This window comes from Ischnura elegans, chromosome 6 (genome assembly GCF_921293095.1).
Source record: "Ischnura elegans chromosome 6, ioIscEleg1.1, whole genome shotgun sequence".
NCBI lineage: Eukaryota > Metazoa > Arthropoda > Insecta > Odonata > Coenagrionidae > Ischnura > Ischnura elegans.
In genome coordinates, this window is record NC_060251.1 from 61,705,440 (window position 1) to 61,722,941 (window position 17,502).

The window sequence follows — 17,502 nt, forward strand, 5'->3', positions numbered from 1 at the left end:
TCCCAATGTTCTGTTTGCCATTGGCTGGCGTGTTGCTCAACGAAAAGAGGATGAGCGGAGGGGGTGCATTACGACTAACAAACCGGTGAGGGGAGGGACGATAAGCCACCGTTCAACGAACAGTCAACAACCGCGAATTCTGAAGAAGGAAGGGAAAAACGTGTACATGTTCTTCATCGTAGACTTCAATGATGATTCGGGAATTTTTGACGGAAGAATTAAGTAAATAAAGCACCGGTGTGAAATCTAACTGTTAAAAATCATAACAAAATGCACAAAGAATAGGAAGTTTATATTACTCATACTATATCGCGATTCATTTGCGTCATGTTGGTAAAAAATGCTGCTTCCTGTGCGGATACAAGCCGTACTGAGAAAACTTGTATTTTGTATTTAAAGAATTTGGCCATGATGGAGTGCATTTCCACGATTCTCAAAGGACTTTGAATACTATTTTTTTAATATTTGAATTCAAATTAATATCTGAGTATTTAAAGTATTAAATTTAAATGATCTAACAATTAATCTGCGTATTGTGAGAGATATTTCGGGTGTACAGGTGGCAAATTCACGTTTTATCGCGAGACTGTTAAGGTTATTTCATTAGGCTAAGCAGCATTCCCTTTGAAGCGCCACGATATAACACAAAGGAAATAAAAGAAACTAGTAACATTTTATAAACTTTAATTGACCAGCATTTCACTAAAAATGTACACAATTAGTTGTTAAGATAAAAATTACATCGGTGGACCTGACAAGACGTATATTGTGCAAAAATATTGATAAAATTGAGCCATATAACAAACTAACTTGGGAAATAATAAAACAAATCATTTCCAAGACACTGACACACCAGAGATTAATATATCACAGACATCCCTGGGTTGGGGACAGTTACCTTAATACAAACCTTAAAAATGATGATTGTATATCATTCTATAACAAATGTGAATCAAAGAGGTAAAAGACTGAAAAAAATTAAATTTTATTTAGAGACTTCAGGATTTAAGATGAAACTTTCAAAAGAGAGCATAGAAATAATATCAAAATAAACCGTGAAAGATGCGTCGAGAAGTTAAAATCAAGAAAATTAACTATGCGTACTTGGAATATATTTTAAAACACCCTTGAGACATGGGCATTAAAATTAGCGAAGTGAAGAGTTGCATTTTTCTGCTTTTCAGTCTTCTTTCTTGTATTGAGGTAGTCCTTAAGAACGAATGGTCTATTTCACAAGAAACTCCACACACTATCCTATTATGGCACTTCACCCAATGCATTCAAGACACAAAACGTTTTCTTCAAGATCCTGTTACTTCAATTATTCTGACAGAATTATTGAAAGATCCATAGGTACTGCAGGAACTGGGTTGAGAAAATATAGCCTCTGCCATACATGAAGAAGGTTCTTTTGCTCTCTTGATGTGATGGCCATTGCCCATACATATGCCATTAATTTCTTTGTTCAACTGAGCGACAGGTTTTTTCTCACAACAGACGAAAATCAAAACCGCTATCAGCTGAAAATTCAAAAGAGGATAAAAAATTTAGTACACCATTTCATGTGCATTTAGAGCAGCAGTTTCTATCGCTGAAAAATATATACTTAAAACGTTTCAAGTATCAATGGGTTTCAGATTATTCGAGCATCTTATGAAAAGCCATATGCACCGAAGCACTCGTATATCAGCCACGCGAGAAATTATGGATAATTTAAAATATGTGCTGTACATTATTGCGTACACTGACCATTTTTTAACCTTCGCTTGTGTCAAATAATTAAATAATTTTATTTTTATTTTAATAATGCATTAACCAATTTTATATTCTTCATCAAAGAGAAAAAGTGAATTACAATGAAATTTTATTTATATTCATTTCCATACCACTGAAAACAGCACTTATTACTCTTCTACATCGGGGTTTATGGAGCACTTCGACAACTACAGGCCCTGTATCGGGGAAACCTAGCCAAGCGGGACTCTAACCCGCGAAATCTTGTTATGACGGCGAGGATTTTACCCCGCCACTAGATATGGTATTTTAATACAATTTTAAGCCATTTAGTTTAGGGATAGGTTAGGGAGGACAGGGGAAACAAGTCTCACTTAATATTTGGCGTATACGTTTTCACCCCCCTAATGAAAGTATAATAATAGAAATAGATAAGTATAATAGATTGAAACGATAGGTTTTAAGCATGAATAAGAGCTCATAATACTCATGGTTTCTTTCATCAAAGATAAAAAATTAACCGAGAGGATGATTATGACTTTAATACGTCCTTTGGAATGTGAGACACTTACCATAATTGACTGCGTGACCAATATAAATATAGTTCCCTGCCGAAATCCGACCCAGTCCATCAATGCTCCAGCAACCGACGGGCCCACGAATGCTCCCAAAGAGAACGCAGATGCCCAGAGGCCAGACACTATGGCATAAGTGCTCAGGTCATCATTGAATCCATAATGCCTGGAATGAAGGAAGCGTTCGTTTAAGTTTTCTTTGAAGTTTTTCAACTCCGTGATAACCAATGCTTAATTTCGGCCTGAACGCGCCGGAACGGCGATCCGACACCTTTCAGGGATCTTAGGGTCGTGTCAAAAAATTTCATCATTTATCTTAACCAATCATAACCCAATGTTGCTTCTAAGTAACCAAGTAACATCAAACATGTAAAAATTTCACCTACATTCTCTAGCTCTATTCAGGAAAGATTTAAACTACGTGTTCTTTTGTGCTGTAAATTTTAATGGTGAAATATGTAGCTGCCATAATAATTATGATTGAGCAGAGCATTTTCACTTTTTATTAAATGAGAAGTCTTGAGCATTAATTTCTCCCAGAATCAGCTTTGGATTAGATAGGGTTAATTATTAGGAAAACATTATTCCTCACCGTAACTATTATTACAAGTATAAAAAATCGGAAGCTTTTTGGTGGGGGGGACTTGAAGCTGAAAATCGTGTGGATTAAATGCGTTGGTATGCGTTCCGGAACCTCAAATTTTAGAAATTAAGCACTGGTCGTAATATTCATAAGAGAGGGTATTCTTGATAAAATACGGTAGTCACTTACACGGCAGTTTTTATCGAGTCAATAAAACAGGACACGAGCACGCAAGCAACACCCAACCCATGCAGCATGAGACCTAAGATGCACATCCACAGGATTCTGTTTGGAGCGAAACAAAATAACTGTTATTAATCAAAGAGATAATGTTTTATGTCAAATTAAAAAATAATAGGCCGTGTCAAATAATATTAACATTTACTTGCAAGTGTAATTGAGTCTAAAGAATAGGTATTGTTATCTTTCAAGTTTTTTATTAAAAAATACCATTTTTTTACATATTTTTGGGTAGAGAATATTTTTACTGCCCACGTAAACACCAATTATATCAGTGCGCCGTTTTCCAATAACGCTAATTTATTTTAGCGAAGAATAATAACATATTTAATTTCAGCGAAAAAATATATTAGTAAGGTTCATGAGTTCAAGCGATGTTTGTCCAACAACTTAACATTAGATCAAACAATTTTCTCAGCTGAATTCAGACCAAAAAATAGGAAACAATCTCGTTACAATAATCGCTCAAAGCAAATATTGAAGTAGTCAATCACCTATACTGCCCCTACTCCATTTTTTTTGTCAAAAGGAATTTTTTCAACAAGTTTGAGTACAAAGACGATTTTTCTGAACTGGAAAAAAATAATTCCTGTAATTTTCCCGTATTTTAATATGGACTTAGAGGTGAATATGTGGTAGATACCTAATGACAACGTGACTGATTTCAATAGTTGAAATGTCTGCCAGCGGCAGTGACCACATAAAAAGTTTTGAGAGGCTATTTTGTATATTTTAAGGCCAAAAATTCGCCAACATTAAATAGGTGTCGATCAATTCTGATGTTTTTAATTTTAATTAATTCAACGAGAATAGGTTCTTAAGGTTTACTGAAAAAAACTAGAAGCAATGGTGTCATGTGATCTCAAATATAGGGTCAATAACTTTCAAAAATTAAAAAAATATAAATCTATTTTACAAAACGGAAGACCCCGCGCGAATAGATGCACTGGTGAACTATTATATGGAATTAGAAATGCAACTGTCACTCATATATTCAGCGTTCACGCATTCAGGGGCGCAGCTAGGAATTATTAAGGCTAGGGGGGGTTTTAGGCGCAACTAGACCTGGGGTTTGTGGTATACCCGCCAGGATAAGCGGGAGGTGCGGGGGCCCTCCCCCGGAAATTGTTTACAAATGGTTCAAAATGGTGAGTTTGATGGCTTTCTGAGACATATTTTATTAATCCTTACACTCCTCTATAATCCTCTATAATATTAATCAAATGAAGTAAAATGGATTAAACTTAAAAGCTTCTCTGAGCTCTGAGGGGGTTATATCCCCCAAACCCCCCCCCCCTCGCTGCGCCACTGCACGCATTCGAAGGGCTTGGGAATGACATGACAGTGATAGATTTCGCCTTCTAATTACTAGAGCATGTATATCGTGTAGAAAGAATTTAGATACTAGCCATACTAATAACTACTTACATGGGCGACGGTAAAAATGGGGCAGGCCCAATTAGACAGCAACCGAGAATAATCAAGGCCAATCCCACAGAACAGCAATGCTTGGGCTTTATTCCGTGGTCGCAGAGCCATCCAATGAGAGGTGCATGAATAGCATACATGGTTCCACTGATTACAAACATCAAGCCAACCTCCACTGGAGTTAAATTAAACTGAAATAGAGTAAAATTGTCAATGCTAATAAATGATGAGGAATTTACTATTTTTAAGAGCCGATGAATTAAATTCGTGCATGCCGCGGCTCGCCGGCAGTACCTAAAATGTGCACATTTTTATTCATATGGTTGTGAAACCTCCAAAATAAACCTTTGGTATTCAGATTACACCAAATGTTTTTCTCCCCTTACAATCAAAATAAGAAACATTCTCTACCGTAAAGGCAAAATTAGCATCTTATTTGATGCATAAAATCACCCTCTGTCTTAAGACCAGGGAATCTATAAATATCAAGTTAAATTCTTTTGAACGCATAATTATCTCAGATAACTCTGATGCGATTGTATTTTATGACAAGTACCATAAATGCGGGAAGAGGAGAAAATGTATTCTCAACCGTGACTTCCAAAAGATCGAAGAAAAAGAAAGAATGATTTTAAAGATAACGCTAGCCATTCTCTTGATAACGCTCACAGTAGGAGGAGTGAAACGTTGAATGAAAATGTGTTCTACACAGCAATACCCGAGAACCACCACCAACAATGATTTTAAAGGTTACACTACTGTATGTGATACATCTTTTACTTCAAAATGTGCTAACTCAGACCGTAGCTATTCCACTGAAAACAAATTCAGTGATCACGGAGTAACTTTGCAGAATTTGAATATCTTTCATTGATTTATTTAATGGCTGTGACATATATTTAGCTTCATCATCCATGATGTTTTCTACAAAATGAATTCTTTTTAATCGAGTAGAAAATGCCTTGCAAGAATAAAAAACAGGTAATGAAGCTAAGAGGTTAAGTCAACATTGATTTGCATTTTGTACATAGCTAAACATATTCACATACTTCTCGGAGATGAGGCTCCAAGATGGCAGCATAGTATCCCATGGTACAGGATGTAATCATAACAGCTGTGATATTCATGAAAACGGCTGGGATGAAGAGCAACGTCTTCAAATTTGCTATGGAAAGTTAAAATAAAGCACACAATTATAAATTTGAAAATGAATGAATCGACAGTAACAGAAACAAAATACGGAAGGTATTTATGTTTAGTGCAAGCTAGTAACTGAATTGGGTATCATAAATTGTTGGATATCAAAAAACGTCTCAATTGGTGCATAGGTGTCATGTAAGTAATACTAAAGCTCTATTTTAAGGAATTGAACAATCCATTTTTTAATTGTTAGGATCGAGGAAATAAAACATACCGCCAATGCTTAATAAATCTGAAATGATAAAATTCTTAACTACGAATCTAGCAGAAGAAAATTCTCTCAGGTACATATCAATATTCAATATCCTTATAACAATCTTTCTGACAATAAACTAAAAATAATTGGTTGATTAAATCTCCGCTTAATTTCGCTAACTTATTTCCAGGGTTAATAAATATGATACAGACTACATTTTCAGTATTAAATAAATGAGCTCTAATATTTCCAATGATGTCCAAAATTTACATTTTAAGGAAAGGTTTTCAAATACCAAAAGTGAATTTTTTTCATTAAATTCATTGCATTTACCACTCAGCTATGCTCATCATAGCACCGATGACATTTCCAAAGTTTTTCTTTAACTTATAAAATAGAGAACGATTCTTATCATAAACCAAAAATAACCAGTATCTGAACTTACCATCGTTACCATTTGAGGAGGTTTCCACCGATGACTCTGGACTGGGAAGGATAAAATACACAGCAACTGTAATTATGACTAAGAAGCTTCCCGTAAAAATGAATGGAAATTTGAAGCCACCGAGCTGAAAAAAATTAATTATTTTAAAAGAAAATATTATTTTGAGCAGCATTGATTTTTTTGCCTCACTCAAAAATATTTAATGCATTTTCGTAGACGAAACTGATGAGATGCACTCACTGAGAAAGCCAATCCTCCGATTGTTGGCCCCACGATGTAACCAACTCCATAGAAGACCTCTAAAGTTGCCTGAAACATGATCAATATTCTTAAATCAAAATGAATTCGAAACACTATCAATATATTGAATTGAGTCATAAACTATTTCATAATCTAACACTCACCTAAGCACCATGAATACGGCTACCAAATATAATACACTAAGCACAACTGTTTCTGGTCTGATAAAGGGATAAAATTAATGAAAATGCATGGCATCACGTTTATTAAACGGTTTACGTACGAATTTTATTTTTAATGAACAGCACGTGATGTGATATTATTTGCAGACAAAATTATTTATCAGTGCTTAAAAAGACAATGATAGTTTAAAAATATCTCTTGGGAAGATAAGTTATTACGAAATCATAATTTTTCCTAACGATTCATTTAACACATTTCAATGGAAATAGTACGACGGGCGATAGTTCACGCATCGAAAAAAATGTTAGAAATCATTATTGGATGATAAATTAACTATGGAAACTTATTTAAGAGTATGATATTTTATAAAATAAATAAACTTATGGAAAGGTATTCAGGATTTTCCGCTCTAAAGTAGAAAATGGTAACGAGTTTTACGAAAATATATGGCATTTAATTTTGGAAAGCCCTCATAGCTGGTTTGAAGCAGAATAGAGATATTTTCATAAATTACCGTAAGGTATCGTATCATATCTTATGGACAATGCATTCCATGATCCTAATCTCCACGCGACTCTTCATCGTAAATACATATATACTCCTACAACCATATTTAAGATCTCGTTAGTAACATTCCATGCGTCAAATTCTCTCTGATGTGATAGAAACAGTTTATGAAGTTCCTACCAGTCCTCCAAAATGGAATATTTTCTTGCATTGTGAAACGATTCACGGAGCTTGTCAAAAAAATTAAGGGGACGCATTACTCCTTCATGAATTTTCTTATCAGCGATGAATGTAACTCTCTTAAATTGTACCTTAAACTTAATCGTGACATTTCCAGAGAATAAAGCTTAGACATTTGCCAACATTTTTCATCATTAAAAATTGTAAAATTTAGTCTCCGTGTTTTCCGATGCGTATATTGTTGATATTTACATAGAGTCAAATGCTAACAAATATACACTCTACAAAACCATTACTTTTCGCAATTAAAACGTAATTTATGACACATTCATCGCGAAATAAAGGCAAATCACATACCGTCGTGAGGAAGTGATGCGTCACCTTAAGCACTCCATTTACAGCTAATTAATAATGAAAGAAGGTTCTCACAAAGGTAGTTCCGATGCAATCTTTGAAGACAGAGGCAGTCGTGGAAAATGTAGCGGTGACAGCGGCTGCGGCGCCGAGGGCCTCTACTATCCGGACCGCGAACGACAACCCCACAAATTCATCCAATGAGTCAATCAGGTCCAGGAATCTGGAATAAAAGCCACAATATTAACCATTTAAGTATGAAACTACCGGCTTAGACTGCACGGGATATTGAAGTCGTTGTCTGGAGACAATAAAGCCAAGCCAAAAAGTGAAGCTACGAATGAAAATGACATCTACAGAATTATAAAATGCTCAGAACAGGTTAAATGAATACATGAAGGATCTGCATAAGAGCGGTAACACACCAAAGAGAATATACTAATAAGAAATAGATTTGTAGTTATAACACGTTTGGGATATCACCATCTTCGGAAGACTATGAAGTATTTTCGTGACAGAATTACGAATGGCCTTTTTCATCGACGCTGTGGGGCTGTGCTCAACATTACAAGAGATCTTTTTCGACAACTGTATCTCACAATTATGTATTTTTTAACATCTTTATTTAAGGTGCCCCTTAACAGTGAAGAGGGTACCTAGACCGACTTAAACTTAAAAGCATTGCGAGTTGTTAATGTCTTCGTCCGTCGGTACGGTAAACCCCCTCTGAAATTTGCCTTGATGATCTGATCAGTAAATCGGAGATAATAGAAAGCCAAATATTTTTCATGGCGAATTCCATCCACCGGTTTGAGCGGCTTAAGTTCCATTGAAGATCTTATTTCTATAGATGTATTGCCGATTAAGATAGGTTTACATAGACAATTTTATAATTTCCCCGGTCCATTTCCCTTCCCAAACTGAATTCCCTTCTTCTGTTCAGCATAAGGTCTATTAATCTTCATCTAGTCCATGAACCTCGTTTTCTTAATCGCTTACACTTCCTTAATAAACCAACATTTCAATCCCAATTACTCTTTTCAGTATTCCTTCCTTACCCTCTCTTCTTTATGCTGTCTATTACCTATCTATCTCAACTCACTCGAGAATTCTAGAACTTCTATTTTCTATCCCTCCTTCTCACCTTAATCCAGGATTATACGTTAGAATTGAGTAAATTATTTTTCAAAGAGTTATACTTCTTACATTCAACAATAACCCTGCGGAATGAAGCATGTTTTTTTTCGAAGATCGCTTTACATATCAACGCAACGCAATCAATGCCGTATCAATGTGATCAATTGATATTAAATAATATTTTCAGTTTTTTTTACTTTGAATGTCAACTCGCTATTTTTACTCATCCTAATTTTGATGAGAGATTTAATCTAAGGAGCTTTTGACCACATAAAATAACGATTACTCACCCAAACAAAATGCAGCACACGGCAGCTATCAATATCCCCGCTGTGAGAGTGAATTTCACGCCTAAGACATTTATCTGGATAGAGAGAGCAAGAAGAGGGACAACGTTAACTTCTCAAAGAGATAATTAATATACACGAACTTACCAAACTAAAAAAAAGTATTATCAACAGGTATTCAGCTAAAACATATTCACGAGTTTTGTATCCTAGAACTATGCAGGAAATTCATGCAGTGCTTACGTATTTTCCAAAAATTGGACTGCTTAGGAAGGAAACAATTTCAAATACTCCAAAAACGAGTCCATAAGTGGTAGAGGAGGCGCCTTTTTCTTCCGCCTATAAATAAAAAAAGTAAAGAGAAATTAGTAAGACCGTCGAAATACTAAGTATACACATTATATAGGACGTGGGAATGTAAAAGTTATTTCGGAAAAAGTCGCAATTAATTGACTCATCAAAAGGAGCCATTAGCAAGAGTGATATAAAACCACTTATTGAGTAAACAACGCTTCTGTGAAGCATTAGCGTAGCCGCAAGTGATTTTGAAAGATAAGGACTAACACGTCTGGCCAATTATACCCTACCTTTTAGATGAAATTATAGTAATCAAATGAAATGGTGGGCGGAGAATACAAAATGTGATGGACGGAGTACGTGCTGAGATGTGAGGCGATGATGGGGAGATAGTGACGGACAGGAGAACGAAAGGCTGACTTTGAAGAGCAGCAGACAGGTACGAGAGCCCATAATATAGGGGTCAAACGACGCCACTTCAAGAGAGATTTGGTTATAGAGAAGTAGCAATCTTTGCGCAGTATTAACCATTTCATGCATGGTGTCCGCATAGTAGGACACCAAATCTTTCTCGCTACAATGTGACCAAATGTAACTGAGTTGGTTTCCTGAGCTAAATCTTGAACGTGATGACATATATAATTATTTATTAACAAAATTTAGTTACAAAAAACCCGAAAAATGTCCCCGTTAATGCTAACTAAACAATAAAAGATATAAGTAATAATACTCAAAGAGGTTATGAAAATTTTTTTCTACCTAAAAGATCTAATTTATAATTACAGCGTATTAAATCACGATGACCTGTTCCAAGCATAATAACCTCATATAATGAGGACGTTTAAATTTAGCCTTTACATGGCAAAAATGTTCATTTACAACTACATTACTTCAATATTATGGTCAATTAAACGTAGAAACTCGATTTAAAAATTGTTATCGCTCGAATTTAGTAACTCATGCATGAGAGGGTGACGGGTTACTAGCGTTAACATAATGCTATAATCTTGTAATTTTTAGGTTATTATCGGCGCAAAATAGGTAGAACGCTGAACCAAAATGGTAGTGTACACTGCCGCGGGTCGATTTTCGTCTTTTTATTTTAACTTAGAGGAACAATATTAACATTTCCTTGCATGAAAAACTTGGAAATACTTTTTACATATTGCATACGAAACTTCGATATCCATGCACTTTTATACACGTCGGTAATTGAAAACTAACTTTCCGCCATCAAAGAATGGGTAAAATTTAATTTTAAAAAACTATTGAAGAATTCGTTCTCTCTACTAAAAAAAAACAAAAACAACAACACAACTAATTGAAAACTACCTTTCCGCCATCAAAGAATGAAAGAATGGGTAAAATTTAATTTAAAAAAACTTTTTGGAGAATCCGTTCTCTCTACTAAAAAAGCAAGGAAGTGTACCAGTTCAATATTTTTCCCTTGGCGAGATGAAGAAGACGATCGTTTTGTCGTTCTCCTAGTTTTTCGCGTGTTCTTTTTAACTCTTTCGACCGTAGAAACTAAATTTTTAAGTTTAAACTCAATTTAATGCTTTAAAGTTCTAATCATACAAACAAGGAGTAAAACGATATGGAACTTCGGCGAGATTTCATTCATATGCTTGAAGTTCAGCGTTCTACCTTTTTTGAGCCAGTAGTAAGCAGAATAGTAACTCCTCTACATTTCACTGAATCTAAAATATTTTAAAACTGTATCAGAGAAAATAGGTAAAAGATTTAATTATTAAATTTGAGGTAACGTAAACTCACTTTATACACTGCAAATTTTAAGACGATAGCATGGATTGTGAACGTGTAATCCGTCACCTTAAGATTACTATTCGAGCGGGAGTTTTGCGTCCTTACGCACGCGCGCCCTTACACACGGAGTAGGTACACTTACGCTCGGAGGTATAGTCTGTCCGAACACGGAAGGTGGGTAAGAGATTAAAGGTACCTCTCGAGAGCCCAACACTACACTTGTAGCCGCGTACCCTCCGTCCGGCATACAATAGGCGTGGTCTTGTCAACCGCGTGTGCTTTAGTGAGTCACGAATCGCACTCCACTCCGAAAAATTGTCACCTGAAGGTAAGCGTAATTTGAATTTTTTTATTACAGTTATGATTTCTACTTGTGATTTCATGACAAAAAGAGTCTAAACACGACGGATTTAGTTAATGTCAATTAGTAATGTAACACAATCGCGTGCACCACCCTACGGTTTACAGACGTAAAGTCTGTATACCGTTGGGTGGCGCACGGGCCCGCCAGCTGCCTGAGTCGGTCCTTTCCTCTCCCGTCGCTTGCGACTCGCGGACAGACTCAGGTAGCTGGCGGGCCCCGGCTCCACCCAATGGTATACAGACTATAGTGTATAAGATAAGGACGAAAAAGTTTCCCTCTCATTCTCTTGAAAACTCTCCCAGTATGAGGAGTGAAACGTCGAGCAGAAAATGTTAGCAACGCAGCATTTCCCGAAAAGAACTTGCCACTTAGTGTGACACTTAAAAAATAGCATAATACTTTTTTTGCGACCACAATGTGCCGCGACTATAGGATACACGTAAGTTTATAGGACTGCACGACTCAAAACAAATACTTATCGGGAATGTTATTAAAAAATGTTTGGGTATCGTAGACGACATTCATCGTGGTAACAAATCAAAATTAGAGTAGAAAATACGTAGATTATTGAATCCTTATAATTTTAGCTAAATAATTTTTTTCCAGGAAATTCAGCTCGCTGTAGCGATATTTCCGTTTAACTAACATGACTTGAATTAAATTTCAGCATTTATTTGCAAAAATTGAAATCATTCAACTTAAAAAAAGATTTCGGTAACGAACTAAAATTTTATTTTAACACAATGCTTGCCATATAACGAGCATAATATCAGCTTTTGTCAAAACGGAATGATTATTCGAGCACCAATTATCATTTTTTGTCGACCGACAATGGTAACGCCACTAGAGTCGATATGAAAAAGCGGATTTTCAAAACCAATTTAAAGGAACTCTAGCGTGGATAGTCATTACTTCTTGGCTTTCAGTCGATGAAGTAAATACAACTAGATGAGCATATATATCAGATTGAGATTCAGCATAGATTCAGAATGTGGTTTTTTCCTCGATCGATAAGAGAATATAACGGCAGCGTTAGGATTTACGAATAGGTTGACTGAATTGTATAGTAGCCCACTAGCTTATGTATTCCTTCATGTATGTTTCTGAAATTTATTACTATTTTTAAAAGCATTTTTTCACATACTCTTTTATTCATACTTTTTTCTCTTACATACTGGTGATTGATCACCCCCTGCCAAACACCCAGAGGTGGCTCGCAGGGTATTACGTGGATGTACTTATAGATGTAATTATGAGATGACAGCTGGGCGAGAAGTTTGGAAGTGTTCGTACGCTTTATCTGGCATTTTATTCCAGGATATAAAGGTTAAAAGTAAAAGAAGCTGGTGGTTGATGCTGTCACCTAACGCTATAACAGGTCGCCACGATTTTACTAGTTTGAGAAGACATTTTCGCCCCGTTTTTCCTGGTCGAGTCAACTCTGCCGATGGCTGTTTTGCAATATCTCTGCGGGCACAATAATATTACATCGGTAAAAGTTTGAGTTTGACTTTGAGACGAAAAGTGCCGAGCCAGTAGAAACGAGCTTGGAGTAATATGCATTAGAATTTCTTCTACGTCAAGAAAAGAGGAACATGTAAGCTAAACAAACTTCAGCGGCCCACGCCATTATAATCATGATACTTTTGTCTTTATTTATCATCCGAATTTAGAAGTACTCGTTCCTTTCTTACAATAGGGTAGTTTCCTTCATCAAAGAAAACGAAAGGCATTGATTGCGATTCGTTACCCACCATTAGTGTATTCATAATATACAAATTATTTCGTTTTAGAAATACCGGATTAGATGAATGGCAATGGTCAGTTTTATCCTCATTTGAAAAAAGGCCAGATTGGCGCCTATGCGATGCCACTCCACGTGACATCACAGTGACCTTGTTTCTATACGAGTAGTCCGGAGTTTTACATCGTCTGAGATTATCAATGCATGCATGAGGCACAGAGCTCAGGGAAACATGTCTCAATAACCACCTATTAAAACTGCCTAAGTTCGGAAAGTTTCCTTTGTTTGATAAGGTATTAATAATCCTTATTTAAGCCAAGCGCTACCAGCTAGTAGGGTACTCTAAGCATCCTGTGTCATATCAGCGCTCAAAGCCTCGCTCCAAGGTCATCTCACTTGCGGCAGCGGGAACCAGAACGACGTCACACGGAGTTTTCCCAGCATTCACACTTAGCCGTCGCGTTTTCGCGTACTTGAAAATTTTCACTTTTCATTTAATCGCGAAAAATAGATATCGTCATTTAAAAATCTAAAAGCGTGAAATACGTACCCCAGGAGTAATAATCTTTCGATTTAGGCAATAAAAAAATAATAGGAAACCACACTATTGAGTTGATGGACGCGTACATACATCCATACCCTGGATGGGAGAAAATCTACCCAGGCGGGATTCGAACCCGTGACACATTGAATAGCAGGCAGAGACTTTACCCTAACCAATCGCCACCGAAGCCGGCGACGCCTTACGCTTTTGACTTTGAGAATTTTTTTAATGTATAAATTAAAACTGTTTTTCCACAAAATTTTTATTAAAGCACGATCATGGTTTCAACGTTATCTTCTATCGTTAACCATCGAAACCATTGTCTTTTTTTAAATAAAAATTCTGTGGAAAAACTAAGCTTTATTTATTCATTCAAAATGTTCAGCAATTCCACAAAGTATCGCCGGAAACAGCCAATTTGACCTTGAGAGGACAAAAATCCAAAGGTTTGATGACAAAGTAAAAGAGATAATCAATCAATTATAGCAATTTTAAGTAACGACTAAATGTTAATGATGCCTTTTATTTCGCGAGCTCCCCAAGCACGAATTTAATTAAAAACTGCTTGCCTACCGAACAAATTGCCAGAAAAGGTTTTATTTCCTTTTTCTTATTCTTATAGCTTTCTCATCATTCCTCTGTATGTAATAGCCTATTCAAAAAAGTAACTAACCCAAACGTTAAACTAGCACAACCTCAAAAAAGGAATGAATGTTATTTGTTTTCCAATCGTAGATCAAATCATAGAAACAGATTTGGGAAAACGTACCTATGGTACACATTAGCACACACCCAATAGTTACGTAACTCCGACATCCAGGGCCAAATTTGGCGCTATCCGTTTTAAGATTCTCAAAAGGAATGCGGACCGACAAGTATTCTCGTGCGAGAACAACTCTTCGCAGGCAGTTTCGACAGGAGTTCTAAAGATGAAAAACAGCTTCAAACAGGCGGTAAAGAGGCTCTGTCCTCACACGACCCTTATCCGTTGGATGGGGGAATGTTGGTTTCATAAATAAGAGACCCAACTGGATATATTTAGGGGACTGAAACAAATCGATCTTCAACTTTTGTAATGAGTTCAAGCTCCTCGTCACAAATTCCCCCCCTTCTTTGCGTAACGCCAAGGATTTCCAGTCAACCAAATAAAACTAACTGCTCCGGGATATTATCACATATTTGAGATAGAGACAAAGCGGCTTCGTTTGAATAAATTATCATGCGAAAAACGAGAAATATATCAAAATTTATATTTATTAATTGCATTGGGAAACGTATGAATAATTCATAACCCTTAAATTTTAGTTGAAACATAAAGGCCATTTTACCCGAGGCCATTCATCGCGTAGGCTAGCGCTGAAAACATTTTTGAAATTGCGAGAATGCGAGCTCGGCATTGGAGCAGGCTCTATTTTGCCCTCTCGCATCCATGCATTCTCGCATGCGTTCTAGCAATTCACCGCTTTACACGACGCAATTTTGACTTCGCCTTCGTACATACGATGGCGCAATGACGTGCCCCCTGTAAAACGTCCTTAACATTATGTACCTATTGGTGAATGAGGCAATGAAGCGCATATCGCTTGTTATCGTTGGAAACTCACACGCTGCCAAACACCCAAGAAATGAAGTGTCGATTTAAAAGTTGATGTAAATGAAATCAGCTCTCGAGTCCTAGAAATTTAGAGGGAGTATGAAAAGGAATGTAGCGAAATTCAAAGTAGATCCCTGTTTATGAAATATTATCATCTACTAATTTTAGCAATACGGTCCAAAGTATTTGTATTGTCCTCCAAAGTACTGAGAAAAAGGACCTTGAATAAATGATGAAAGAAAAAAACGCCAAACCGCAGTGAGTGCTGCTTAACGTCCTCTCCGACGGACAGAATAGTATATTAGTAAGTTCCCCACTACAAGCGCAGCTGTCATGTTACCATAGGTTTATACCAATGTAAACGCCTGGTTACACGATACATTAACACTTACGGATGGATGTCTAAATGTGTGTACGCGAGAATGAACGCCAAAATGCGCTGTGTAACCACCCAACTTGTGCGAATGCATGCACAGAAAATAGAACCTGTTCTAATTTGGTTCATGCATTCGTACATGTTCCGTTCCGGTCCACAGAAATCATTCAAGCAAACAGACATTGACTTGTACGCAGTGAAGTTTTCTCGGGTTTCACACCGGGTCAGGTCCTCCATTTCTCCTTCCAACGTTTCGATGGACAACTCGCCCATCGTCTTCAGGGATTCAGGAATACAATACAAGGAACCAATTGGATTCCTGAATCCCTGAAGACGATGGGCGAGTTGTCCATCGAAACGTTGGAAGGAGAAATGGAGGACCTGACCCGGTGTGAAACCCGAGAAAAATTCACTGCAATTGTTCGCCGGGAAAAAAAACAAAATTATAATGACTTGTACGTGTTAATGTATCGTGTAAACAGGCCTTAATAATCGAAAAACGGTTATTACATAGTAATTGTGAGGAAACTCAGTGCAGTAGGTTGGCCGGGTCAGCTCAGGAAATTAACCCCCCAAGAATCAAATTATGCCCAGGAAAACATGAAATTTCGTATTAACAATTGCTATATAAACCATCGCTGCTAATTCATTTCTGACTCAAACACTTTCAACATTCATCATTATTTTTTAATATTTTATCGTGTATCGTAGGTTTAATGAATAAGCTTGTAGCGCTGTGATATAATGAAGAACCCGCTGTAGTGTAGCATTGTAGCCGTTTGTCATACAAATCTGTATGCGGAGATGAGGACAATCTTATGAGAGGAGACTTCCAATAGACAAAAACAGCGATGGTGACACTGTCCGGCAGCGAGTTGATGAGAATAGTAATAGCTAATAATAATGCGGTAATCGGCGAATAGCGACAGCGGGGTAAAAACTAGTCCGCACTGACACACTGGAATTCCGAAAATGCTCCACCTGATGAGAAAGCGTTTGAAATTGAGCCCCAAACAGTGATAGTGATCTAAATGAAATGTTCTCTCCACTGACGAGATTCGTAACCAACATTTCTTGAGTAGGAGAGTCATGAAAACCATTCTTGCAGCTTTCTTCCGCGAATCTCATCCCTACCGATAAGTAGATACAGATAAGATGGCGGGTGAAATAAAAATAAAAATGACACCATTAGGACGTGGGGTGACCAGTGACCACTGCCTAAATTTGTCAAAAATATCAGTTAAAGCCCAAATTTATACTTTATTGTAGAAAATGACCGCTCACTCAAACCAAATTCAAATTATTTAAATTTCTAATATTTTTCGTTAAACATTTCGAAATTTTGAGACAAAATGGCGGACAGAAGGTATTAACCGATTTGGAAACAAAATCATATATGTAATACCAATACGGGTACGCAAAAGTCGAGTATTACGATTCGCTCTTTAAAAAAAATTGGCAAAACGGGGCACTCCAGTGACCACTGATCATTGCCTTTAGCTATTGACGCTATTGACCTTATGACGT

General features: G+C 36.7%; 1 protein-coding gene across 1 annotated transcript in view; it reads right to left on the minus strand.

Annotated features, from left to right (window-relative positions):
- Nucleotides 1–667: 667 nt before the first annotated feature.
- Nucleotides 668–17,502, minus strand: part of LOC124160835 (MFS-type transporter SLC18B1-like) — an 83,559-nt gene continuing 66,724 nt past the window's right edge. Inside the window, exons 3-12 of the mRNA XM_046536925.1 lie at nucleotides 9,533–9,628; nucleotides 9,293–9,366; nucleotides 7,941–8,088; nucleotides 6,642–6,710; nucleotides 6,402–6,525; nucleotides 5,610–5,725; nucleotides 4,561–4,751; nucleotides 3,082–3,177; nucleotides 2,307–2,475; nucleotides 668–1,520 (exon numbers count right to left, since the gene is read on the minus strand). Of these exons, the coding sequence (XP_046392881.1) occupies nucleotides 1,302–1,520; nucleotides 2,307–2,475; nucleotides 3,082–3,177; nucleotides 4,561–4,751; nucleotides 5,610–5,725; nucleotides 6,402–6,525; nucleotides 6,642–6,710; nucleotides 7,941–8,088; nucleotides 9,293–9,366; nucleotides 9,533–9,628 (1,302 nt within the window). The 3' untranslated portion in view covers nucleotides 668–1,301. The remainder of the gene's footprint in view (nucleotides 1,521–2,306; nucleotides 2,476–3,081; nucleotides 3,178–4,560; nucleotides 4,752–5,609; nucleotides 5,726–6,401; nucleotides 6,526–6,641; nucleotides 6,711–7,940; nucleotides 8,089–9,292; nucleotides 9,367–9,532; nucleotides 9,629–17,502) is intronic.